Source organism: Podarcis cretensis, assembly GCF_951804945.1.
Source record: "Podarcis cretensis genome assembly, chromosome: 9".
Classification (NCBI taxonomy): Eukaryota; Metazoa; Chordata; class Lepidosauria; order Squamata; family Lacertidae; genus Podarcis; species Podarcis cretensis.
The window spans coordinates 75,622,877-75,649,061 of NC_137178.1; the positions used below are offsets into that span (position 1 = coordinate 75,622,877).

Consider the following 26,185-nt stretch of genomic DNA (forward strand, 5'->3'; position numbering starts at 1 on the left):
AACATAAGCTTACAGAGCATATATGGCAGAAGCATGAGTGCATGTGCCTTCCGACAAGTGTGTGGATGTGTGGACATGTACCGCCTGATGTTCCATGGTTGAGGTGGATGAAGAGATAGAGAAGTGAAAAGAAAGCTGAAAGAGAGGGATGACAAGTCTCTGCCTCTGTCCATCCATTAGATCAGTGTTTCCCAACCTTGTGCCTCCAGCTGTTTTTGGACTACAATTCCCACCATCCCTTGCCACTGGTCTTGCTAGTCAGGGATGATGGGAGTTGTAGTTCAAAAACAGCTGGAGGCACAAGGTTGGGAAACACTGCATTAGATCACAGGCCCCCATTTATACCAATTATTATTGCCATTGTGCCTTGTCAGACTGATATAATGGTCAGCATATCAGACATGGAACTGGGAGACCAAAGCTCAGTGGGTGACCTCTCAACATCTCACAGAGTTATTCTGAGAATAACATGGTCAGGGGGGCAGTCCCACTAAAAATAATATTATCATATTCTTTTCTAACGTTCCAAACTGACAGCAAGTGGCAATGTAGAAAAGAGGCACGCAGCCAGAGTTGCTTTCTAAATAAAACACCTTGAGGCATTCTGCCATGGCCTTACAATCTGCTTTTTCAACATATAAAACAAACATTGGTGGTATCTTTAACTCGCTCATTTTTTTAAATGAACAAAACCCGTTTGGTCAACATGAATGTGTTTTAATTTATTCATATTTAATTTGAGAAGCCAAAACAGGCTTCATCACGACTGAGCAGAACAAATAATATATATGAAACTTTCAGGTTTTGTTGTTGATACAACTTGAACTTCCCGTCATTTTGGGATGCTTCTATCAAAATGATTGTTTTTATTGATATATTTTCAAATCATTTTTCACTTCCCCTTTCAGGGCTGCTATGAAAAAGTCAAGATGTGGTTTGATGATAATAAGCATATACTCGGGACAGTTGGGATGTGTATTCTCATAATGCAGGTAGGTAGCTCAGAGGATCCTTGTTTGGGCCTCGTTTTTGCTATGGTCCATGGAATAATGCAATAAATGTGACAACAGAATGTCTAGCGTATCCCCAGTTGGTGTTTATGTTCTGAGCCTGTGACAGAGGTGGTTGAAGAAAACAAAACAAAATCATCAAAGACTACACCCCTCCAAATTGGACTTTTGAGCAGGTGTTTCTGCCCCCCCCCCAGCCACAAGCCTTCAACATCCTTCCCCAGCCTAGCACACTGGACTGGAGCAAGACCAGCGCCCCCCACCTTTTCACAGCCCTTAAACTCAAGAGAGATGGCTGTGTCCTTGCAGACCAGGCAGCCACCAGCCATGAGACTGGTGCAGAGAGGGGAGCCAAGAAGTAGCAGACAAGGCCTGAGAAGGCAGGCAGCACTCATTTCCTCTCCTTTTTCTTCTCTCACTGTTGGGGGAAGAAAGCTTGACAAGCCTTCTCAAGGCAGCCATTAAAATGTGCTTCAGGAGGCTCAGGAGAGAATCCAGGGATATGAGATGTAATTATGTTTCTTCTGCAACCACGTCATCTGTCTCATTCCTACTCCTGGACCAGATGCTGCAGCAAGAGTTCCTGAGCCTGGTCCCTTTCTGCTCCCTATTCCAGCAAGTACTGATTGATTGATTGATTGATTGATTGATTGATTTAAAATATATGGCAGCTGTGAAAAAGGCAAATTCCATTAGGAAAAGGATCATAAATATAGGTGCCAATAAAATAAATATATACAGGGCAACCACATTTGGATTACTTTGGTCACCACTTCTCAAAAATGATATTATAGAGCTGAAAGAGGTGCAGAAAAGAACAACCAGAATGAGCAGGATATTTTAAAAGTTTTTCACCTCACTGCAAACATACTAGAGGACCATCCCTACTGGCCAACCCCAACCCCCAGCTTCTAACTCATCTACCAGTTGCATGTTAAACATTACTTTGGAAACATCCTATGTGTTTTCCTTGTGGCTGGAAATCTACCTTGAGCAAGAGGTCCCGATTATGCAGAAGAACCCCGTGTGCTTACAGTCCTCTCTTTCTAAAGCTGCACAGGAGGCACGTGAGGAACGGAGCTCTCTTCAGATGTGTGAAGTGGGGAAATATTCTGGGGAATTTTATCAAAAACACTTCGAGCTTTCTTTGAAGTGTTTCAATTTGAGAAAATGGTCTAAAATTGCTTTCAGTTTGCTTTGAATTTCACTTGCCTCAGACGAGTCACAATTCTCTGTACAGCCAACCCGTCATGATAGTCTTACAATAGCCTTATGGGATTATTGTAAAGATTGCTGAGATTTGTGTGGTGTGCTAGTCCGAACCATTAAAAAGTGCCATTCAAATTCAAATTCTTGAATTATTCTCTCTGTTCTCTTTCAGATACTTGGCATGGCTTTTTCCATGACTCTCTTTCAGCAGATTCACAGGACTGGTAAAAAATACGATGCCTAAGAAACACCACATTGTTAACTGCATCAGGACTTCTCTCTTGGCACTGCGGGTGCAGGAGGAAGAAAAACAACGGTGAAAAAGAAAATCAAGCTATACCTGCTTGGGGCCTCCATCCTACCATCCATCACGTGACTAAGCACAATGTATTACTGGACTTCCTTTTTGTTTCTGTTCATTTACCATTTTTGCCAAAGAAGAAAGGAAATTTACTGAGAGCAAATCAGCTTTCTGCACTACTTTGTAGACCCACTGTTTATACTGCTCTCTAACATTATTTAAGGAACAACCTTTACACTGCTATCTGTATTAGACCATTGAGGATAACCCGACTGGTGTGTGTTTAACTTCTAGGAAAAAACCGTTTCCATCTCATGGGTCACAAGCAGCTTTTGCCGAACATAATACTGGGAGACTTGAAAAAGCCACGCAAATGGAGATCCTGTGAATTTGAGCTGCTTGGGGTGTAGGGTTTTTGTTTTTGAAGGGGAATATCTTATTATTATCTTACTGTGTATACTAGAATTTAGTACCCTGGTTTATACATTTTTACCGTTTCTCTCCTTTTTCTTATGCTTTTTTTTCAGAGTTCTACTGTGCAGTCTTTGATGGATGCCATTTTTAGTGTTTGCAATTTATATCCAGAAAGAAAGGTGCATCTGGAGCTAAATGACTCACAGCCATTGTGTTATTCTCAGCTCAGCCCTGATATCATGATGGGGCCTGGGTCACATATCACTTTTTAAGATACATGCCTAAGATTTTTTAAACGTACATCTGATGTGAGAATGAAGCAAAGCACGTTCGTGAGAGAGTCAGAACTGGCTGTGATCCCTTCAGGCCAATACTTTTGATAATTCTGTTAGTATGCATTTAAAAATACCACACCAGGGTTTTCATCTGTGAGACAGAAAGGAAATATGATTCTCCATAACAAGAAACATCAGATCTTAAAAGAGCAACTCCTAAACTTTGTGTGAAGGTAACTGCTACTATACCACAATATGTAAAGGTTCCTATGAGCTCCAGTTACCTAACCAGAGGCAGCCCACTATACTTCTGAATGATTCCCTGGTTTTGCTTTTCCTCCTTTCATTCAGACACCATATGGGGCACAGTTGCTGCAAGGCATGTGGCTAGATTATTTGCTCACTCCCAGTCACAGAGAAAACAGTAGAATTACCTGCTGGTTAAGAGAGATGCGGAAGGGGCTCCTCTGAAGGGGGTGAATTTTAACACATTCAGGCTTTTTGTGGTTTAAGAATGAACTTTTTCCAGAAAAACTGTGCTTCCGCTATCAGAGTTTGGGGAATTGTGTATTATTAAACCAGTACATGTTTAATGCAGATTGTCAGCTCTCCATCCTTCTAAGCCCTGGAGTCCTGTGAGTTGACAGGTGAGCGCTGAGGTCCAGCCTAGGTTATTTTTTTACAAAACCTTCAGCAAGGCCTGAAAAATCTCAAGCATAAAAACCGAACCTATGCATTGTTCTGAATCCTAATGCACCTTGTGAGTGTACAGTAGTAGTAAATTTTGACAGGCTCATCATTACAGTCCCCAGGCATACTGCCAGGGATAATTGAAAAACGCAGACAGTGTTTTGGTCCATTTTACCCAAGTTATATGTTTCCAGACAGTGAACTGCATTGCATCGGTTCAACTGGTAAAATATATTGAGCTTTAACAGTCAGCTGATATGCAACCTTTTAATTAGAAATGTAGACAATCTTGCAGATCAGTGCTGTTGTGAAGTAGAAACTGATCAAAAGAAATGAAAGAAATATCTAAGCTCTACCATTTTTCGCATTCTCCAATTCTTTCAATTCAGAGCTGTCATAAACTTACTTGAAATCCTCGTGCTCACCACGCAGATGACATCCTTGGCAAGTCGTGGAGATTCTAAAAGAGTGATGAATTGTGGGAAATGAAAATTTACATTGCCCCTGCTATTTAAAAGCCCTCTTACGTTGGGTAGCATAATATATTTTTTATTTCTATTAATAACAGTTCCTCCCGTAGTTCTGAAACATTCACACAGGAGTTTTTGCTTCACATTTTACAACTTAGAAATGGACCTCCTTGTTAAAAATAAACTGTGGGATGGCCCTTTACAAAATGCCTGCCTTATCAAGCTAATCAAGTAATAAAGATTTTCCAGGACTGTGCCATTTGGGCAGCGGATGGGGAGGAGATGGCATGCTCAAATAATCCCTCTTCTAAAATAACCAAAACTAATCATTCATACACATAAAATAGAATATCAGAAATGAAGCCTTTGTCTTGATATATAGACTGTCCAGACAAATACACAACCCCCTGCCTGCTGCCCAAAGTCATGGAAATTATTTGCCGCTTAACTGTATATATGGGTCCTAAAGAGATCTGCATGAGAACACTGGTGCACAAATTTGAAGTCCCAAGCTGGGCTGTTCATTCTAATTCCATGAGTTTTGTGAAGCTTGAAATAAGGATCGCACCATCTTGCCCTTCAAGGATCGTAATTGTTAGTTTTTCTGAGAAACAGTTTCATAATATTTGCAATTGTTCCAAACTTTGCATTTCAACAAAGGAGATGAAGGGGATGAGAAGCAAGTAAAGTGTGTGGCAGATCCAAATAGAAATGACGGCAAGGGGATGAATTTGGTGTTTTGCTCAATATTTTTACTAGGGATAGCTTTTGTTCATTTCAAATGTGTATGTGTGTCTTTGCACACAAGACGGCTGCTCTGCCTTCCATTTTCAAAGGTTGTTCAGAATTGCATCGCACATTGCACACTTTTTTGTCAACATTCCTGCATGTCCTTGAACATACACCTCTGTCTGTTGCTGTTTCTTGCAGTAATGCCCTCTCTTTGATCTCAGTTTCACAAGGGGATTTCTGTTTATTTTGCTGCTCCATAAAAAGAAGATGTGAATGGAAAAGAAAGCTGAACCACTTTGGTCGACTTGCTTATAGTGTTGCTTCAGTTAGGTGTTGTCCTTTCAACTGTGCTAATTGGCCCCAAAGTAGCTGTGTAGCTACCTTATTTCTGACATTCGCCAGAACTGACAACATTCTCTTATACTCACCCAGTCCAGAAGTGGATTGGAGTAACCATCAGAGGGTACAGCTACAGGGAACAAGAACACTCACCATGAAAGCAATCACCACTCATATCAGGGGGTATGTATGGAGTATGCAGGGTATGTATGTACTCATATCAGGGGGTATGTATGAAGCATATGCAGAGTCACATACTTGCTTCCTTTTCTGGCTTGGTTACTGCAATCCAGGTTGGGGAACCTCCAGGCCAGTCTTGGCCCAACAATGCTATTTCCTCCAAAGCACACACTCCTGTCAATCACCTGGCATCACTTGTGATGTCAACTGATGGGCAGGAGGGCACGGTTCAAGTCTGGCAGGACATAATGCAGCAGGATGTAACCTTCACTCATCAGCTGATGAGTGGGGGTTAAATTACGCTCCGTTTAGTTACAGGTACCTTCCAGGGGAAGGGAGAAATAGAGACCTTCCCAAACCCTGTGACTGGATTGGTACTTCTCTGGTGAGCCCCAGCCACAGGGCTGGCAAAGTGCTAATTTCTGCTCTCCATGTGGGGGGAGATAACAGAAGGAAGCCTACGTTAAAAAGAACCTGCTGGGAATAGGTGTGCACAGCGAAACTGAGTAACATTAAAACCATTCAATGCTCCTTGCGCACAGCCAGGGAGAAGCTCTTAAGTGCAGGCTTTGAGAAGCTTGTATCATCCACACATTCCAAAGCACTGTCAGGTGCTTGGGAACACCATGCAAGGGATTTTGAAAAGTGAGTGAGCCAACCTGCCTGTCAATCATGAAATGTCATATTAACATCATGTGATTGAAAGGTAGGCTACCCAATCTGTCGAATTTTCCTTGAGCAGCCAAGCCTGATAATGAGCTGACCCATGGAATCAAAAAGGTCCCCACTCTTCAAATTCTAATAGTTTGGCACAGACTTACAGGTTGCTTACCAAGGAAGTAAAGGGAGTGTCCTGCTGTCTCCTCCTGCAATGAGTGCTTTTGGCTTCTGTTCTGTCCACACTTGCTGCTCCCCACTCCTTTTTTGCTTTCTTCTTTCTGCTGTCTCTGCCCCTTAACGAGGCTCTTAACGTGTACAGTTGTGCTGTGTGTACAGCAGCCTCAGAATGGTAGGCATTTATAGTGCATTTACATAATGTCAGGACTTACTGGTTCTCAGATAAAGGTGTAAGTCCTTGCAGTGATGCCTTGCTGATGCTCTACTAGCCATATTGGGAAATATTTTTTCATTCATATTTACTTTTTAAGACCTTGAGATATTCAGATGAGGTTGCAAGAAGATGGCTTACTTTTAAATTGGGGGAAATGGGACCACGTGTATTAAGAGTTATGTCTGATTTGTTTTGAGTTGGGATTTATGAATGGACAGGTGCCCAAAGTTGTGTATGTGTGAATGAGTGCTTTAAAAAATTGTTTCCGTTATTAAATATTACGCCACATCTCTACCTCTTTCTCATTTTTACCATAGATTTTCCCGCATCGAGTTAAGTTAAACTATTCCCACTCTCTCCCAAATCTCACATTCTTATGTCATTTAAGCAGGCATTAGAATAAAAAGAAAGAAAACAAAACAAGGTGAAAAATCCAGCTGGTATCTCTGCAGCCCCAAGGAGCACATCACTCCTCCATGTCAATTGCTGAGGCTTGACTTCAGAGATGTATATCAGTATGTCACTTACCAGTGGCTCAATTACATGTTGCCATTGGCTGGTGGGGGGGACTAAATTGGCACTTGTCTGCAGGACAAATGCTTCAAGTCTAAGACAAATGCTTCGTAGTGTAAGATTAAACCGATGTCATCTTACAACTCTCTTCCTGTATCCAAGATAGAACTAGATCTGCCAAGGAACATGAAACTTCTGCTAAAAAGGGCAAGTCCCCCTTCTTTCTCATTCACAACGTAGCCATGGAGCTGTAGAGCACAAGCATGCTTGCTGTTCCATCACGCTCCATGTATGATACAAAGGTCGGAAGTGGAGAGTCTGCTCTCCACACCTCTGCCCTCCACGTGATTTAGATAGCTGCACAATGAGGGTCCCTGGAGGAGTTCCCACTCTTCCCTCACGACATGATTCTGATCACCTGAGAGATTCAGCTCTGTTATAATGCTCTGCTATAACGCATTTTCCTTCTCCCATTCCAAATCACTGGCTTTGTCTGTATGGGATGGAATGTGCAATGTGATCACAGTGTGATATGTTTCATTACTAAACTGTACAGGGGTCACTTGAGTTCTGTGATGGAAGTAAGGGGATATAAATGTAAGAAGATAAATAAAGAGATGTTGCTGGGGCAGAAGGGAGAACTTAGTTTTACTGGGTTGGGCAGAAAGTTCCGTGTTCTTCATTCTAGCTCATTCTGTCTTCATGTGCTTTAAGTTCGTCTGCATTTATCCCCCAATATGGCATTCATACTCGTGAGTTTGTGAATACCTTTCTCTAGAATGTTAGAGGAATTAATTAACACAACTGTTATCCTTGAACCAGCTCTTGCTACCACAGAAAAGCAAGCAGCAATATGAATTGAAAATCCTTTCAAAGTTGCACAGTGGTATATGTTGAATGTTAATCTCTGGTGATTTTTTTTTTCAGGGTTTCCATTTAAAAAAAGATAACATTGTTAACTATAAGGCAGAAAAAGCCTAATTCACTGATAACCAACATGTTGTGCATTGGTAGACTTAGGTTTCTTCCAGCAAATATGTAAACGTGTTAACAACAGATATCTATACTTAAACACCTGTCTCTGTATATCTGAATTGTGAAGCACCTCTATACCCTGTTCCTAATGGATAATCAGATTATCTGATTGCAATCCCTGGATTATGTCTTGGTCTCTGACGGTGCACTAGGACACCCTGCTAATTTTCACTGAGGTGGCTAAAGCTGTATCAGAGCTGTTCCATTTCAGGCAGCATATAGCTCACACAGTCCCACCATATATAGAAATTAGGTGCCAGGGAAAAGGATTCTAGACTATCCTTCTCCCTGACATGCTAATGTTTTCCATGTAGGAAGAAACCATGAATGCATAGTGGTATAGCCCAGATACTACTTTACCTCCTCACTAACAACAAGGCCTAGGATCAGGTAGCTGGCCATTTTGCCTCCTTTTAAACCTTATTTTTTGTAGAGTGCTCACTTACATTTTATGAATGCATAGCACATAGATATTTCCTGTAGTCTTTTAAGCATTATCCAGACCATGCTGCCGAGAATGAAACAAACCATGGATAGCCATGGAAAGCTGGTGTTGGGCACTCTGGAGCCTTGGGTTCACCGGAGTCCCCTGTGCTCATGCCCTGGGGGGGGGGGGAGATGACTCAATTGGCATGTGGGAGGTGTATGCGAGTCCCCCATTGCAGGGAGTGATGCCAATGGGGGGCCAGAACAAAAGGAAAACAGCTCCACTTAGCATGGGAGTGGGTGGAATTGTACCCCACATAGGGCAGGGCAGATTGCTGCATAGACAAGACAAAAGCAATACTGTTCTTAAGTTAAGAAAACCAGATATTTCAAGGGAAATCATTGGATTATACTCTTAATGAATACTAATTGTCCTGTAACTGTTTGGCAAAAGGGTTGCTGACTGACTTTATTTTAAAACTACGTTTTTGGTGGGTGGGTATGCATCTGGGGGGTGGGTATGCATTTCCTCAAAAAGAAAACAAATGTTGCTTTAATTATTTAACTACACACTTTTAGCATGTTTTTAAATAAAATTTCATATTGAGCAAAAACATTTTAAGCATATACAACTGTTGATTTGCATTTATATTAAAGGTTGAAGCAAAGCTTCTTGTTTTGTTCATTTTTAATAACCATGTACAGAGTTTTATATGTGTTTTTCTTTGCCTTTTATACATATATAAATTTGTGACACTCCTCAGCTACTGCAAAAAGTTTGTGGTTCTGGCTGTGGCCTATGTGTGGCTAACAGGAAGCAGTTATGTATCTGGCATAAGGACTTGACCTGTGGTTGGTCTAATTTGGGCCACACATACCCAAAAGAGCTGAGCATCACTATTTGTGCATTTTTGCCTTTCTGATACATGTATCATATTCTTATGGTGAAGGAACAGAGCTACTAAAAGTTACTGCTTTTAGAGGTCTATGCATATGAATGTGTCTAATTCTACTGCGAATTCTTTTGAGTACACTTGAACACAATGACAACTATGGACAGCCTGGGTGGTTGGCATTTATTTATCTATTTCATAAAATGTATCTGCCACTTGACTGCAGGGGGGGGGGCCAAAAGAGTTTACAAAAAGATTTTTAAAAAAATTTATAAAGAAAGTTACAGCCATAGTTTAAACCATACAGAAAGTTCAGGCAATAGAATAGACTAAAACAAATCATAATTCATACAAACTTCCTAAACACCTGAATAAAGGTAAAGGTAAAGGTACCCCTGCCTGTACGGGCCAGTCTTGACAGACTCTGGGGTTGTGCGCCCATCTCACTTAAGAGGCCAGGGGCCAGCGCTGTCCAAAGACACTTCCGGGCCACGTGGCCAGCGTGACATCGCTGCTCTGGCCAGAGCCAAAGCCAGAGCCGCACACGGAAACGCCGTTTACCTTCCCGCTGGTAAGCGGTCCCTATTTATCTACTTGCACCCGGAGGTGCTTTCGAACTGCTAGGTTGGCAGGCGCTGGGACCGAGCAGCGGGAGCGCACCCCGCCGCAGGGATTCGAACCGCCGACCTTTCGATCGGCAAGCCCTAGGCACTGAGGCTTTAACCCACAGCGCCACCTGCGTCCCTAAAACACCTGAATAGGCTTGTCTAAATAGCGGTGTGTTTAGCAGGCACTGAAAAGAATACAGGAAAAGTGCCTGCCTAACCTCAATAGACAGGGAGTTCCAAAGTGTTGGTGCTGCCACATAAAAAGATCTAGTCATTACAGATAGTGTGGGTATTATGTGGCACCTGTAAAAATGCCAGTTCTGATGATTGAAGCAGTCGAATGGGCATCAGGAAACCTATGAGAAGGTGGGACTTTGGAGAGCCTCAAAAAGCTATTGGAATCCCAGTATTCCAGCAGGGGCCCACATGAGAAGCAAACAAAGACAATTTTCAAAATAGATTGTTTGAAAAACAAATGTTTTCAAACTTTTAAATGCAAGACCATAAGGGCCCTTGCAACCTTTCAGAATATCTAAGTGTTCAGTGTAAGAAGAAAGAAAGAAAGAAAGAAAGAAAGAAAGAAAGAAAGAAAGAAAGAAAGATTTATTATTTATACCCTTTCCAGCAAGTATAAAAACATAATAAAACATCAAACATTAAAAAAAAACTTCCTGATACAAGGCTGCCTTCAGATGTCTTCTAAAAGTTGTGCTGTTCTTTATCTCCTTGACATCTGATTGGTGGGAGTTCCACAGGAAGGGCACCACTACCTAGAAGGCCCTCTGCCCGGTTCGTAACTCAATTAAAAACTGAATATGAAATGATGGGAAATTTGGCTCTTTCTGTGTGTCCTTGTGCTTTTTTGAAGTTGATATGTTACTCTTTCATCTACGGCAATGGTCCAAAACCTAACATACCATGAGTCCAAGGAAAGTATCTTCTAATGCAAGCCTTTAGTGCACTATTTCTAGGTGTGCTGTTTACTTAACAAACAAATACTGAGTCTTTGAATGTGACATCTTCTTTAGTACCTTCAAATAAGTTCAATATGGCTAAGACTGGCAACATAAAAGGCCGGTCTGTGATATGAAGCCAATGCTATTCTAGCCTGTATCAACAGAAGTCTAGGGTCCAGGTCAAGGGAAGTTATAGTTCCACTCTATTCTGCCCTGGTCAGACCCCACCTGGAATACTGCATCCAGTTTTGGGTGCCACACTTTAAAAAGGATGTTGACAAGCTGGAAGGTGTGCAGAGGAGTGTGTAGAAGCAAAGCCTGATGAGGAATGGTTGAAGGAGTTGGGTATGTATGAAGATTTCATGGCATTGAAGTGCTGCACATTGTTGTTAATGAATTTTTGTAAATTACATCGAGTTGTTTAGTTTGTGATTTATCTCTCTGCATTCCCAGGGTGTGGTAATGAACTTGGCTGAGATCCCTTCATTGCAAAGGGTTGGAGTATATGCCCCTCAGCAATTACTAGTTGCCACCCTTTTGATTTGAGAGACAATGGAAAAGTGTGCCATTGGGAGGAGAGTAAAACTGTTGGGAGTTACAGTGATTTGCTATGGGAATACCACTAGTTCTATGGGAATACCCCAGTTCTGACTGTGCAGAGGCTGCAGTTGCCGAGTGAAAACGGAAAGATACTCTGCACGTGCTTAGATGTATTGCTTAAATGGGTATAGTTGGAGGAGGTGGGGTAATGTACCTTCAGTACCCTTCCCCTTTCTGCTTACACTCCTGGAGAGCTGAGGCTTGAGGCAGAAAAGCCAAACCGATCTAGCCATATAGATAAGCTGAAGAGTGATCGATCGGTTGCCCTTTCAATTATACCCTCAAATCTGTTTGCGCTGCCTAATGGTCGACTCTGCCCGGGAATGGAGCTTTTGACACGGTTTGTTCCCTAAGCTGCCCTTCCTTCAATGGAGCTGGCGGTCTCCTCGCTGGCGCCCTCGCCCCACGCCAGCCTGCGCTTCTGCTGCACTGCCTGCCAAAGAGGTCTTTTGAGGACAGAGCAGAACTGGAGTGTCAGGTGCTTTCACGTCCAACTGGAGGGGGGGGCACCTCTATTGTTTTCTATTTTTACCTTCCCGCCTCATCCCCAGATGCGCAAGGCAAGGCAGCCCCGGCGGCAGCCCCGCACCATTTCCAAGGCGGGAAGGCGCGTTTGCTTCTATGGGGCTCAGGACCTTGGCAAGCTGGGGCTCCGCTGCTCGGCCCGGAGCGGGGACTCGGCAGAAGAGCCCAGCGGGGAAGCCCGGGAGTTGCCATAGAGACTCGCGGCGCAAGCAAGACGTGAGCTCCCTTCGGCGGAGCCGGAGCGAGAGGAGTTAATGGGCTGACCCACAAAAGCTCCTCCGGAGAGGCGAGCGGAGCCGCACCGAGGGCGCCTTCCAGCAAGCGAGCAGTCCCGGGCGGGAGCGGGCCATGCCGCCCGCCGGCCCCCCTCGCGCTCCGCGTCGCCTCCGGATCCCCAGACCGGGCAGCTAATCCATGTCCGCCCAAGTTCCGCGGCGTCGGGTCTTCGCTCTTCCGCGGCCGAGGGGCCTCCGGAGACGCCAGACGCGCCTGTTGCTGGCCCCGGGCGGCGGCGGCGGCCAAGTCGGCCGGGCTGGAGAGGGAGCCCCCCCCGCCGGGGAGCCTGCATGCGGAGCCGACGGGCGGCGGAGCCTTGGCGGGGCAGCCGAAAGGCACGCGCGGACGCACCGCCGGCGCCCTCTCGCCTTGCCGAGGGCTGAGGAAGCCAGCCTGCTGCCACCCCCGCCCGGACCCCTCGGCCGGCTCCTATGGGCACCAAACACTCTTCGCGCTGCCTGCTCCTCAGGAGGAAAATGGCGGAAAGCACCGAGGTGAGAAAGCGGGCGACGCGCACCCCCCCCCAGCTCCCTTGGCAGGCGCCCACCGGAGCGCGCCCCGGAGCCTCGGCTCCCCGGCCGGCGAAGAGACGGGCACCGAGGGCTCCACTGGGGCTTCTCCCTGCCTGCCCGGGGGCGCGCGGGGCTGACTCCTTTTTGCGCAGAGTGGTAGCGGAGGGTCTCCCGGCCAGCCGGCAGGACCACCTTCTTCCAGCCCGGCCGGCCGGGGCTCCCTCCCGGGCGGGACAGGCGGGGCGCCTCGGGCTGCTCTCCGGCGCCTCCGGCAGCGCGGCTGCCTGGAGCGGAGCGGCGAGGGCAGGATGCCGCCCGCAGGGCCCGGGCGCCGCCGAGGGAGCGAGCGGCGGGGCGCGGGGTCGTTTCGGGTCGGTCGGCTCCACGTGGCGAAGCAGCCTCGCCGCGGAGTCGGAAACTCTTTGGGGCGGGAAGGGTCCCGGGACTGCGGGCGCCCCAGGAGCCCACGTCCCTTTCCGTCTGCAGCTTGTACGCCGGGCTCCCCTTCCCGAGGACTTTCGACCGGCCGGCCGCTTGCCCAGGCTCGCGCAGGGCGCTGACCTACTTTGCCTGGGTCTTGGCTCTTGCGGGGGGAGGAAATGTTTAATTCCCCCCGCATCGCAATCTGCCTCCAATCTGAGCTCCACAACTCTTCGCCTACGTGCAAGAAAGATTTCTAAATGCGCTTGAACGCAAGGCGGCTGGAATGATCTCAAAGGAGAATGATTAAAGCAAAAAAATAATAATAATAAAAAATCGAGGCGGGATCCACATGGCAGGTGTTGCATGGAAGCTCCTGCAAACACTTTGCGAGGGAGACGGTGCTAAAAACAGCACCAGGCGGGCGGAGCATCTGCAAAGTGCCGGAGGAGCAGCGCGCCGCGCCGCCTGCAACTGGGGTTCGAATGAAGGTCACAGCCTGGCTGGTTACAGTTGTTTTACCTAAGCTGAGATGCTTGAAGGTGGGGGAGCGTATTAGCTGAGACCTTAAACTTTAATTATTTGAACAACGTTATGTTCTCCCATCCTCCTCCTCCTCACCCTGTGAAGGCAGGTAGAAAATTTTCAGCTTGGAAAGGGAAAGCAATGAGTTTGCCCTCCTTAGGCTGCATCCAAATGACCTGTGGTAGCCAGGTAGAACCTCCATGTTCAAAACAACATGCCCCAGAATACCAGGTGATGATTGTGATCTGTTTGGCTGCAAAGATTTCTGCTTAGATTCAGCATGCTCTTCTCATATTGAAGTTAAATGTTTGCTAAAGGGAGAGTAACATTATAAACTAATTAAAAATGAGTAGCTATTCTCTACTGAAGATAGAGTTAACAAGGTAACGGTAAATTTATCTATTACAACATATCCGTAGTTCTTACCTTACTAACTCTATGTTATAACCCACCCTCTTCTGTTGTGAAGTTAAGGCGTTCAAGGGTGCTTCTGCAAGTATCAAATCTCACCTTAACCATAAACTCACTGATGACTGATCGCTTTTGTTACTTCAGTCCAGTGCTGTGCGGTCATTGGACTAAGGGACTAGGCTAGTCTCCTAAATGTTCCCCTGGTCCCTCCTTCCCTGTCCCGGGAAGCTTCCGCCCTGCTTAGGGAGGGAGGTGCGATGCTCATTAGGACGTCACACGCATGACACTGACTCCCCATGCCTCTCACAAGCTAGCACCTCTGGTCCTAACTCTTCCCTATGAAAAATTTCACTACACACCACTGCTTCAGTCATTGTTTGAAGAAACAGTTTGAATTAATATTGTTTAAGAATGAGTAAGAAATTATGGTGGGTCTGTCAAGCCTATATTTGTTAACTTGGACCTAACACCTACATTTAATGTTATCTTCAAATAATTATCTACTAATGTAGTCTACTATTGACCTCTGTCAGATGATGTATCAGATCCTTTATGATACTGCTTCTTTCAAATTAAGACTACAGAATCTGTTTTCTCACTAGTTAAACTTTAACTGCATGCTGAGTCAACTTACTGTCTTTCATAACTGATATTTTCAGTGACCAACAATGTACCTGCCATTAATTAGTCATAAAGATATAAGAGGCATATTGTACCAAGGAATTCCATTAATTAACAAACTTGATAATACTCTGGTTCAGCTTCATAGATTTGATTTCTTCTGGTGACTAGCAAGTTGACAACTGGCGCTGTGGGTTAAACCACTGTTCCGCTTGGGCTTGCTGATTGAAAGGTCGGCAGTTCGAATCCCTGTGACGGGGTGCGCTCTGCTCCTGCCAACCTACCAGTTTGAAAGCACACAGTGCAAGTAGATAAATAGGTACCGCTCCAGCGGGAAGGTAAACAGCAGTTCCGTGCACTGCTCTGGTTCGCCAGAAGTGGCTTAGTCATGCTGGCCACATGACCTGGAAAAACTGTCTGCGGAAGCAGACAAATGCCGGCCCCCTCGGCCTTTAAAGCGAGATGAGCGCCGCAACCCCAGAGGCGTTCGCGACTGAACTTAATTGTCAGGGGTCCCTTTACCTTTACCTTTACTATTATCTAAAAACTACCCTGTAAACAAGAACTAATGAACTGATGAATCATTGAACTGATAAGCCTTAATTGATTTCCTGAATAACTGATAACCAATGACTGATGGCTATTTTGAAAGTGATTACTAACTATTAACAAGAGCAGGTGGGTACCATTGATGTTTGATCTTGTTAGACTGACCTGCTTCTTCAAGGGAAGTGCAGCCTTAATCCAGGGAAGGTGTCCACACCCCATGAGGCCACCCTCCTGCCTGGATTCACATCCAGGCACTGGTCTTCTTTTCCTGATTCTGATGGTGTGGAGGGGTAAAGCTGGTGTCATCAGCACTGGGTGCCACCTCAGTCCAAATTCCCTGATTTGGCATCATTTCAAAATGGCCTCATATAAGTAGCATGGGGAACAATAACACTGCTCTGCTGGCCATATGACAGAAAGCCATTGACTACATAAAATAATTTCTGGAGGATGCAGGTGGTGGAGAAATAAGTTTCCCTTATCATTGCTTCCACAATAATACACTGTTAACCCATATTCAGTCAGACTCAGCTTTGTACCACTGCATTCCCGTAGTCACCCTTCCTCCTTCATCACATACACGTCTCCGAGTACTTCATGGTGTTGGCAAGGATACCCAGGAACAATTGCATTGAAGGCCTACACATCTCACGATTCCCACAGTAAGAGAACGGCCTCAACAGGAGTGCCAGCTGTATCGGCTAGAAAATTCTTCAGAGCATTCAGGAAACAACCTGATTCTATAATTCTCCAGGGCAGACTATCTCAATGGTTCTCCTCCTCTGCAGATGCAGAGAGGCGCATCCAGCCCAGACCTCACCAGGGAATCATTTGTCCATGACCGTGTGATCAAATCAGCTTTGTTGCAAAAATCAGGTCATGTTCTGCCATATTGGGACAGCCCTGTGGTTCTCATGGAGGCCATTAAGTCCTGAGCCAGAGCACTGAGGCCACCTGGAGATGAATGTAGAATTCTTCCAACAGATTAAAAATGGTCTATACAGGCCATGGCTCTCATCCACTGAAATTCTAAGGAATATACTAAATCTAAATTAGATCTATTCTAGATAGGAGTTTTCTCTTCTGATGTGTGTGCAGAAGAGTGGCTAGGACTTATGAGTGTTTTACAGCCTATATTTCCATACTTTGCTGCATATTTTGTGATTTTAAATCTCTGCTGTTCTCTCACGACAGAGTGAGAATTTCCATAATTCTTCTTCTTTTCTAGGTTGGCAGTGGTCCTTCCCCACCCATTCAGCCTCCAGCTGTTCCAAAGCCTGTCCAATCCACCATTCCTGTTCCAGGCAGAGGAAAAATAGCAAAATTCCTCAATCCAGAAGAGATGACATCAAGGGATTATTACTTTGATTCATATGCCCACTTTGGAATTCATGAGGTAATCCCTTAAAAAAACACTACCGTATTGGCTCGAATATAAGCCGCACCCGCAAATAAGCCGCACCTTTAAAATTCAAGGCTTATTTGTAGGTGCGACCCACCTCCTGGCACTACCGCCTCCCAGCACTGCTCCCCCCACAGCTGGCAGCGGGGCAGGCTTGGGAGCAGCGGGCTGGCTGTGCACTGCTGTCCCTCACTCCCAGGCTGCTCTTTGGGGGGGGGGAACCATGCCACTTTTATGTAGTTATATGTAATAAATATTACAGTGATCAAAATCAAGAAGGGTCAAGGACTTATATTAAAAAAAATGGAATTCCCAAGGTCTAGTTGTACCTCAGTCCCTCATACATGAATTTGTATGTGTGTATAATGCTTTGATTATTATTATTATTATTATTATTATTATTATTATTATTAATTATTATTAATAATAATAATAATAATAATAATAATAATAATAATAATAATAATAATTTATTTATACCCCGCCCATCTGGGCGGCTTCCAACAAAATATTAAAATACAGTAAGCCATCAAACATTAAAAGCTTCCCTAAACAGGGCTGCCTTCAGATGTCTTCTAAAAGTCTGGTAGTTGTTGTTCTCTTTGACATCTGGTGGGAGGGTGTTACACAGGGTGGGCGCCACTACCGAGAAGGCCCTCCGCCTGGTTCCCTGTAATTTGTAAAATTTGGTGGAGATTTCAGGCAGCATCACCTTTGATGTAGTGGCTGAGAGATGTAGCCTGCAGGCCACCAGCTCACCATCACCAATAAGTCAGTTTAAAATGTGACACACATTTGAAGCAGGTCCTCAGGCGCAGGGAAGTAGTTGAGCAGGTGGAACTCACCCTGCCTTATCTTGAAAATGTATTAGCCATCAGCTCCACCCTCTAACCAACTGAACTATCTACAGCGGCACTGTTAGCTGCTTTAACTATATAGCTAAAATGGCTGCAAAACTTTGCTCAGAAACTTCCACTTGCCTGATTCCATGTTAGATCAAACAATAGATAGTACGGATAATTGAACAGCGATTTTACTGATGTTGTTCATGTTACTGTGGAACGTGAGCAAGGGATGGACTAAACGACCTCCGAGATATAGCTGCAAAATCCACGAATCTGTGAAAAGTTCCAAGTGTTTTCTCCCCAAAGTTGAGAACATTTTTGCTAGCTAAAACATATGATGATTTTTAAAAATGGAACACAAGTAAATCATGTATTTTCAAGTAAACATATGGTGCCTTTTTCTAACACAGGAAATGTTGAAGGATGAGGTGCGCACATTAACGTACAGGAACTCCATGTATCATAATAAACATGTTTTTAAGGATAAGATTGTATTGGATGTTGGAAGTGGCACAGGGATCCTTTCAATGTTTGCAGCAAAGGCAGGAGCCAAGAAAGTTTATGGGGTAAGAAGAGCATTTTCTGAAAAATCCCGTAACATTTGCATGTATATTTTTGCAGCTTTGTAGCAGCGTTGCCAACTTTTGATTTTAAAAATTTAGATGCCCACAGTGAAGTTCAATGGACTCTGACTAGTCAGGATATGGAGCCAGGCAAAAGGTTTTGGCAATCAATCAAAATGTCTGGCTTTTATATTACAAATTCTAGCAATTGCCCAAAAAATCAGCCAGGTCAGTTCCCCTCCCCCAACCAAGTTGGCAACCCTACTTAGAAAGGATCTGCACTAGATATTCCTTCCATCTTGGTGTCATTCTCATCCATTTCTTTTCCTGCTACATGTCACTTAGTGCAATCTTTTGTGTGTTTTCTCCCAAGTCCCACAATTTGCAACAGAGCCTACCGACAAGGAAATGTGCATAGGATTGTACCTACAGATAATTCCTTTGGCTCTTTTCAGCCACATGGTGTGTCCTAATATCTGTGAGGTTGGAGTCAGACATTTGTTTAGTGGTAAACAAGGTGACTCAAGTTGAATAAGTTCCCCTCACAATTTCTAACATGGCAGCTGCATATTGGATTGTGGCTCTGCACTTCCTGGTTCAGATTCCTTTGAAATATTTTCTGGAAATTGATGAGTATTAGATCTGCCAGTTAGGCTGGAAGGGGATGGGTTAGAAAAATATTTCACTGTGGAAAAGTGTGTCAGTAACTCTAGAGTGGTTTATTGGGGAAGGTTCTAACCCCTCATCAGAACTTTCTGACAGCCAGTCATTCTTCCCCCACACATGGCGCTTTATTTCTTTGGCTCTCTTCCAGACTAAGCTGAGCCAGAAGCAGCTTACAACAACATCCAGGTAATATCAAAATACAAAGCATTTTGTACAGTGGTGCCTTGCAAGACGAAATTAATCCGTTCCGTGAGGCTCTTCGTCTAGCGGTTTTTTCGTCTTGCGAAGCAAGCCCATTGACAGCTTAGCGGATTAGCGCTATTAGTGGCTTAGCGGCTTTTAGCAGATCAGCTGATAAGCGGTTTAGCGGCTTAGGAAAAGGGGGGGGGGAAAGGGGAAAAACCCCGCAGGAACTCGCAAGACATTTTCGTCTTGAGAAGCAAGCCCATAGGGAAATTCGTTTTGCGAAGCGCCTCCAAAACGGAAAACCCTTTCGTCTAGCGGGTTTTCCGTCTTGCAAGGCGTTCGTCTTGCGGGGCACCACTGTATTTCCTCCTGTCACTAACATACACTGCCAAAGCACTAATTTAAAAGAAGTTCACATAATAAAAAACAAACAAAAAGGGATAAATATACAATTATCTATGTTATGAAAATACAGTAATAGTATATAAGTGTGTTGGAAGCCGCCCAGAGTGGTGGAGCAACCCAGCCAGATGGGTGAGGTATACATAATAAAATTATTAATGATAGAATAGTGGTATAGTAATATTATCAATAATAGTAATAAGCAATCAATAATATGACAATAAGTAGTAAGTAAATTTTTATTTATACCCCACCCTCACTGTCCAAGACCGGGCTCAGGGCGGCTAACATCAAATGTCAAATACATTAAAACACAATCAAACAATTAAAATACAGTTTAAAAATTAGAATCAGGATTAAATTAAATGACTTCCCATGAAATTACAACCATAGGGGTCGGGAACCTCAAGTATTCATCAGGGCCAGCTATCCATGTTGGTCCCACATGAGCTGATAAAAGAGGTAACTTACAGGGTTCCATAGAGGGGGGTCAAACTGCGCCCAAACTGAAGACCAGGCGGAACAGCTATGTCTGCGAAAGGATGTCAAGTCCTGCAGGGCCCTGGTCTCCTGTGATAAAGCGTTCCACCAGGCTGGGGCCAAAGCTGAAAAGGCCTTGGTCCTGGTTGAGTTTAACCTCCTTGAGGCCCGGGACCTCCATGATATTATTATTTGCAGACTGTAAGGTCCTCTGTGGGGAATACCAGGAGATGTGGTCCCATAGGCCGCAGAGGGCTTTAAAGGTTAAAACCAGCACCTTTAACCTGACCCTATACTCCACCGGGAGCCAGTGCAGCTGATATAGCACTGGATGAATGTGGGCCCACAGCAAGGACCCCATAAGGAGCCTCGCCGCGGCATTCTGCACCCGCTGGAATTTCTGGGTCAGCTGCAAGGGCCAGTGGCGTAGTGTGGGGGGTGCAGGGGGGGCCGGCCGCACCGGGCACAACATCTGGGGGTTAGGGTTAGGGGGCGCAAATTCACGGGTTAGGGGGCACAAATTACTTGCCTTGCCCCAGGTGCTGACAACCCACGCTACGCCGCTGGCAAGGGCAGCCCCGCGTAGAGCAATTTACAGTAATCGGGTCTGGAGGTGATTGTTGCATGGATCACTGTGGCTAGATGAGGGCGAGAAAGGTAAGGGACCAGCTGCTTAATTCGGTGAAGGTGGAAAAATGACGCCTTTGCTGTAGCCTTTGCTCCCTCCATAGAGAGGGAGGCGTCAAAGGTTACACCCAAACTCCTGACAGAAGTTTTATCAAACTAAATACCTGTCACACATTACTCAAATACAGTGCCACACTTGGCTTTTCCATTAAAAATCCCCTTGGTACAGAGGGGACAGTGAGCATGCTAACTCCCTCAGACTGATTTAGAAACAATGCTACAGTGTTGTCCAGTGCTGGCCACATGACCTGGAAGCTGTACGCCGGCTCCCTTGGCCATTAAAGTGAGATGAGTGCCGCAACCCCAGAGTCGGCCACGACTGGACCTAATGGTCAGGGGTCCCTTTACCTTTACCTTTATATAAAGGCAGCGACTGATTTGTGAGGGGTTACGTTCCAGACTCCCACACTCGTTGGTGGGGCCTGTGTAAGCTGCCCCCTTTTTGACTTTTTGGGTCACTTCCAGGGTTGGTATGATGCATGTTTGTGGGGTTGCACACTTACTGGACAACCCTAAAATGATCACTGGCTGTACACTTCGACCAATCTGGTTTTGTTCCAGGTCCAAATAATTACTGATCCAACAAGAAAATGATTAAACATTCTTCATTTTAGTAGAGAAAGGGAATATCATCACCTTTAGCAAGTGTCTCACTTGATATATTTTTAAGCATTTGAATGTGTAGATCCAAATTACCTAATGGAAGTAGTTTAAAAAATTGGATTTGTAAAAAAAAACACTTGTAAAAACTTCTGGAAGGCATTTATGATAGAAGACAGGCTGCAATTAGAATAAATAATTCAGATTCTCCAAAATGTGTTCTTAGTTGTGGAACGAAACAGACTGCTCTCTGTTGCCTCTGTTATTTGTCTTAATTTTAGAACCATTAGCAATTAAATTACACAATGGCCTCTCTGGTACGGGAGTGGTTATAAATGGAAGTGGTTATAAATGGAAAAGAACAAAATTTAGGCCTCTATGCACATAATATAATTTTATGCACCTCTGACCCTATTACAGCAGGCAACATATTATGTACGGAATTGGAGCAGTTCCCCAGGGTCTCCGGATTGCAAGTTAATTTTCAAAAACCAGAGGTAATGTCTTTTCATACACCACTCCATATACACTTAAAACAATGTTGAAGAGTCCAATAGCTAGGAAAAGTTTTAGATCGCTGGTGGTACAAATGACCTATAATTTGAATGTTAGTATAATTATAGCGGGACGCAGGTGGCGCTGTGAGTAAAAGCCTCAGCACCTAGGGCTTGCCGATCGAAAGGTCGGCGGTTCGAATCCCTGCAGCGGGGTGCGCTCCCGTTGCTCGGTCCCAGCGCCTGCCCACCTAGCAGTTTGAAAGCACCCCCGGGTGCAAGTAGATAAATAGGGACCGCTTACTGGCGGGAAGGTAAACGGCGTTTCCATGTGCTGCGCTGGCTCGCCAGATGCAGCTTTGTCACGCTGGCCACGTGACCCGGAAGTGTCTCCGGACAGCGCTGGCCCTCGGCCTCTTAAGTGAGATGGGTGCACAACCCTAGAGTCTGTCAAGACTGGCCCGTACGGGCAGGGGTACCTTTACCTTTTTTATAATTATAGCACTGTTCGAAAAAAATACGTACAGGTACATTGGAATAAATTGAGACTCTCCATTACAGACAGACTGGCCACATCCAAAATTATGATTGCACCTTAATTGCTCTTTTTCTTTCAATCGCTGCAAGGTTGAATACCAATAGCTCATCTGAACAATCAGCAGAAAAAACTTAATAAGTTTCTATTCAGTTGGACCAACCACATTTAAAAAAATCTTTATTGTATCTCCACCCATCAACCAGTTGGGGCATTCCAAACTTAAGAAGCTAAGTAGCTATTATGAAGCAGTCCAACTTAACCATATGGAATTGAGGTCATCCAGTAAGAGAACCCAGCTGTCAACACTGAAAGAGATAGAAATTGTATGGTATTAGCATTAATGAAAAATACGTTTTGATAGTTGAGTTGGCTTGCTAAGCCCTATACTCTTACGTCATTTAGAATATAGGGAAAATGAGCAAAAGTTTTAGCTCCAGGACTGTCACTGTCACCTATAAGTGCAATACAGCACCTTCCTTTATCTCAAAAGAAAAATAGATCATAAAATGTGAATGTATGGAAAGAACACCAGTTATATTATTTGAAAGGTTTTTTATAGCAAGGGACAACCTCTTACAGCAGCAGAGATTACGTTTAGAAAATAATCAAATTTTATGGTTGTTAGGATATCAGTTTCTTACACATATACAAATTACAAAAGGAAGCTATGAGGAAGCTAAAAGAATATAAAAAGATAAGAGGAAGTATAATGACTAAGGGATTAATTTCCCTTCTATACAAAACCTTGATTGAGAACCAATTTTGCCTTCAACAAAATCTAAAAAACTGGTGAGAACTAAATTGGGATATAAATATTGATGATGATGATGATGATGATAATAATAATAATAATAATAATAATAATAATAATAATAATAATTTTATTTATATCCCGCCCTCCCCAGCCGAAGCCGGGCTCAGGGCAGCTAACAACACTAAAACAGTGCAACATTATAAAAACATTATAAAAATTAATTAAAATCAAAATTGATGGCAACCATAAACTAAAGTTTTGTAAGATTGCCAAAGGAGGGAGTCAGGCTGCGCCCTGACCAAAGGCCTGGTGGAACAGCTCTGTCTTGCAGGCCCTGCGGAAAGATGTAAATTCCCGCAGGGCCCTTGTCTCTTGTGACAGCATTCCACCAGAGTGGAGCCGCAGCCGAAAAAGCCCTGGCTCTAGTTGAGGCCAGCCTAACCTCTCTGTGGCCTGGGACCTTCAAGATGTTTTTATTTGAAGACCGTAAGTTCCTCTGTGGGGCATACCAGGAGAGGCGGTCTCGTAGGTACGAGGGTCCTAGGCCGTATAGGGTTTTGAAGGTTTAAACCAGCACCTTAAACCTGATCCTGTACTCCACCGGGAGCCAGTGCAGCTGGTATAGCACCGGATGAATGTGATCTCGCTGCGAAGACCACGTAAGGAGTCTCGCTGCAGCATTCTGCACCCGCTGGTGTTTCTGGGTCAGTCACAAAGGCAGCCCCACGTAGAGCGAGTTACAATAATCCAGTCTGGAGGTGACCATCGCGTGGATCACAGTGGCTAGGTCAGGGCGAGAGAGGTAAGGAGCCAACTGCTTAGCTTGGCGGAGATGAAAAAATGCCGCCTTTGTTATAGCTGCAATCTGCGCCTCCATGGAGAGGGAGGTATCGAAGATTACACCCAAACTCTTAACGGACGGTGCTGGCACTAATTGCACCCCTACAATGGGAGTTGCCCCCTCAATCCCATATCGTCCCGTCCCAGGCAGAGGACCTCTGTCTTCGAAGGATTTAACTTCAACCGGCTCCCATGTAACCATCCAGCCACAGCTTCCAAGCATCTGATCAGTGTGTCTGGGGCCGAGTCAGGATGGCCATCCATCAACAGATAGAGTTGGGTGTCATCAGCATACTGATGGCAGCCCAGCCCAGAACTCCGGACAAGCTGGGCGAGGGGGCGCATAAAGATGTTAAAAAGCATCGGGGAGAGTATCGCACCCTGGGGCACTCCACACACCAAGGAGTGGTGGGATGACAATTCCCCCCCAAGCGCCACCCTCTGTCCCCGACCAGAGAGAAACGAGCACAGCCGTTGAGGGACTGTGCCCTGGATCCCCACATCGGCAAGGCGGTGGTCCAGGAGTTCGTGATCGACCATGTCGAAGGCTGCTGACAAGTCTAGAAGAATCAGCAGCCCCGACCCGCCTCGATCCAGCTGCCTGCGGAGAACATCTGTTAGGGCGACCAGAGCTGTCTCGGTCCCATGACCAGTGTGGAAGCCGGACTGGAATGGATCCAGAGCCGATGTTTCATCCAGAAACCTACCAAGCTGTTCAGCAACCGCTCTCTCAATCACCTTACCCAGGAATGGAAGATTCGAAACCGGGCGGTAATTGGATAGATCTAAGGGATCTAATGATGTTTTCTTTAAAAGCGGGCGCACCACTGCCTCCTTCAGTTCCCCTGGGAATGTCCCGGTGCCAAGGGACAAATTGATGATATCCCCCAGGGGGGCCCGCACCTCGCCTGGACACGCTATAATCAGCCAGGACGGGCACGGGTCGAGAGGACAAGTGGTGGGCTTTCCAGCTCGGAGGAGTCTGTCCATATCAGCTGGGGATATCCGGTCAAAGTGGTCCAATACTGGACCCGAGGACAGTCGAGGGGCCTCCAGTTCCTTTATTGTATCCAAATTGGCAGGGAGGTCATGGCGGAGCAACAGGACCTTCTCCGCAAAAAAGCTCGCAAATGCCTCACAGCTGTGTGTCAAATTGTTATTTAAATTTGGCTGTCCTTCGAGGGACGTTAAAGACCGAATTATACTAAATAATTGCACCGGGCAACAGCTAGCGGATGCAATGGAGGCTGAGAAGTAGGACTTCTTAGCGGCCTTCACTGCCATCTCGTAGGTTTTCATAAAAACCCTATAAGATGTTCTTGAAGCTCCGTCACGGGCACCCCGCCATACTCGCTCTAGCTGTTTGAGGTCCCGTTTCATTTTCCGGAGCTCCTCGGTAAACCAGGGAGCCCGGTTTCTGCGGGGTCGCAGAGGGCGCTTAGGTGCGATCTCATTGATGGCTGCCAGGAGCTGGGTATTCCAGCTTTCAACAAGCTCAGTCAATGAGTCGCCAGGGGGAGAAAGGTCCCGCAAGGCTTGACGGAATCTATCAGGGTCCATCAGCCTCTGCGGGCGAGCCCAAATCGGCTCGCCATCTAAGCAGGGTAGGGGTGGAACGTCAATCCTGGCTTTCAGAGCGTAGTGATCAGACCATGGCACCTTCATCGAAGGAAACATGATCACATCTATACCGACGCCAAAGATCAAATCCAGCGTGTGGCCTGCTTGATGTGTGGGGCCCGAAACAAACTGGGAGAGCCCTAGTGTCGCCATGGAAGACACCAGGTCCAGAGCCTGTGAGGAGGGAGTGGCATCAGCATGGATGTTGAAGTCCCCCAATACCAATAGGTTAGGGAACTCCAAGGCCCAGCTGGCCACCGCCTCCAGCAGGCCTGACAGGGTGGCTACTGGTGCGCTAGGTGGCCAGTACACCAGCCAGACAGCCAAGCTCACCTCGGAGCCCCACACTAGGCCAACACATTCAATGCTGGGGATCGATGGCGATGGTAGAGCCCTGAAAGAACAATCTTCCCGGATTAATAATGCCACCCCTCCCCCCCGGCCCACAGTCCGCGACTGGTGGAGGATGGAGACACCCGGGGGCGCCATCTCTTGTAAGTTAACAGTATCCCCTTCGTGCACCCAGGTCTCCGTCACACAAGCCAGGTTGACCCCCTGCGGTTTTGT

General features: G+C 45.5%; 2 protein-coding genes and 1 long non-coding RNA gene across 10 annotated transcripts in view; 2 read left to right on the top strand and 1 right to left on the bottom strand.

The window, feature by feature from the left end:
* The window catches only part of TSPAN9 (tetraspanin 9), a 128,148-nt gene extending 119,317 nt beyond the window's left edge, over positions 1 to 8,831 (top strand). For all 4 annotated transcript variants that reach the window (XM_079991718.1, XM_079991719.1, XM_079991716.1 and 1 more), the window contains 2 exons: positions 909 to 992; positions 2,392 to 8,831. In XM_079991718.1, the coding sequence (XP_079847844.1) occupies positions 909 to 992; positions 2,392 to 2,463 (156 nt within the window). In that variant the 3' untranslated portion in view covers positions 2,464 to 8,831. The remainder of the gene's footprint in view (positions 1 to 908; positions 993 to 2,391) is intronic.
* An 875-nt stretch (positions 8,832 to 9,706) lies between these two features.
* On the bottom strand, positions 9,707 to 10,740 carry LOC307223827. Its single transcript, XR_013842287.1, has 2 exons — positions 10,292 to 10,740; positions 9,707 to 9,905 (listed from the first exon to the last, which is right to left on the bottom strand). It is a non-coding gene; the product is annotated as an uncharacterized lncRNA (long non-coding RNA).
* A 1,819-nt stretch (positions 10,741 to 12,559) lies between these two features.
* Positions 12,560 to 26,185, top strand: part of PRMT8 (protein arginine methyltransferase 8) — a 29,380-nt gene continuing 15,754 nt past the window's right edge. Inside the window, exons 1-3 of one of the 5 annotated variants that reach the window (XM_079991689.1) lie at positions 12,560 to 12,997; positions 16,770 to 16,937; positions 18,199 to 18,354. In XM_079991689.1, the coding sequence (XP_079847815.1) occupies positions 12,935 to 12,997; positions 16,770 to 16,937; positions 18,199 to 18,354 (387 nt within the window). In that variant the 5' untranslated portion in view covers positions 12,560 to 12,934. Of the gene's footprint in view, positions 12,998 to 13,634; positions 13,978 to 14,032; positions 14,192 to 14,329; positions 14,350 to 16,769; positions 16,938 to 18,198; positions 18,355 to 21,533; positions 21,870 to 26,185 lie in introns of those variants that run through there. The other 4 variants (XM_079991690.1, XM_079991688.1, XM_079991691.1 and 1 more) reach the window with 4 other exon arrangements.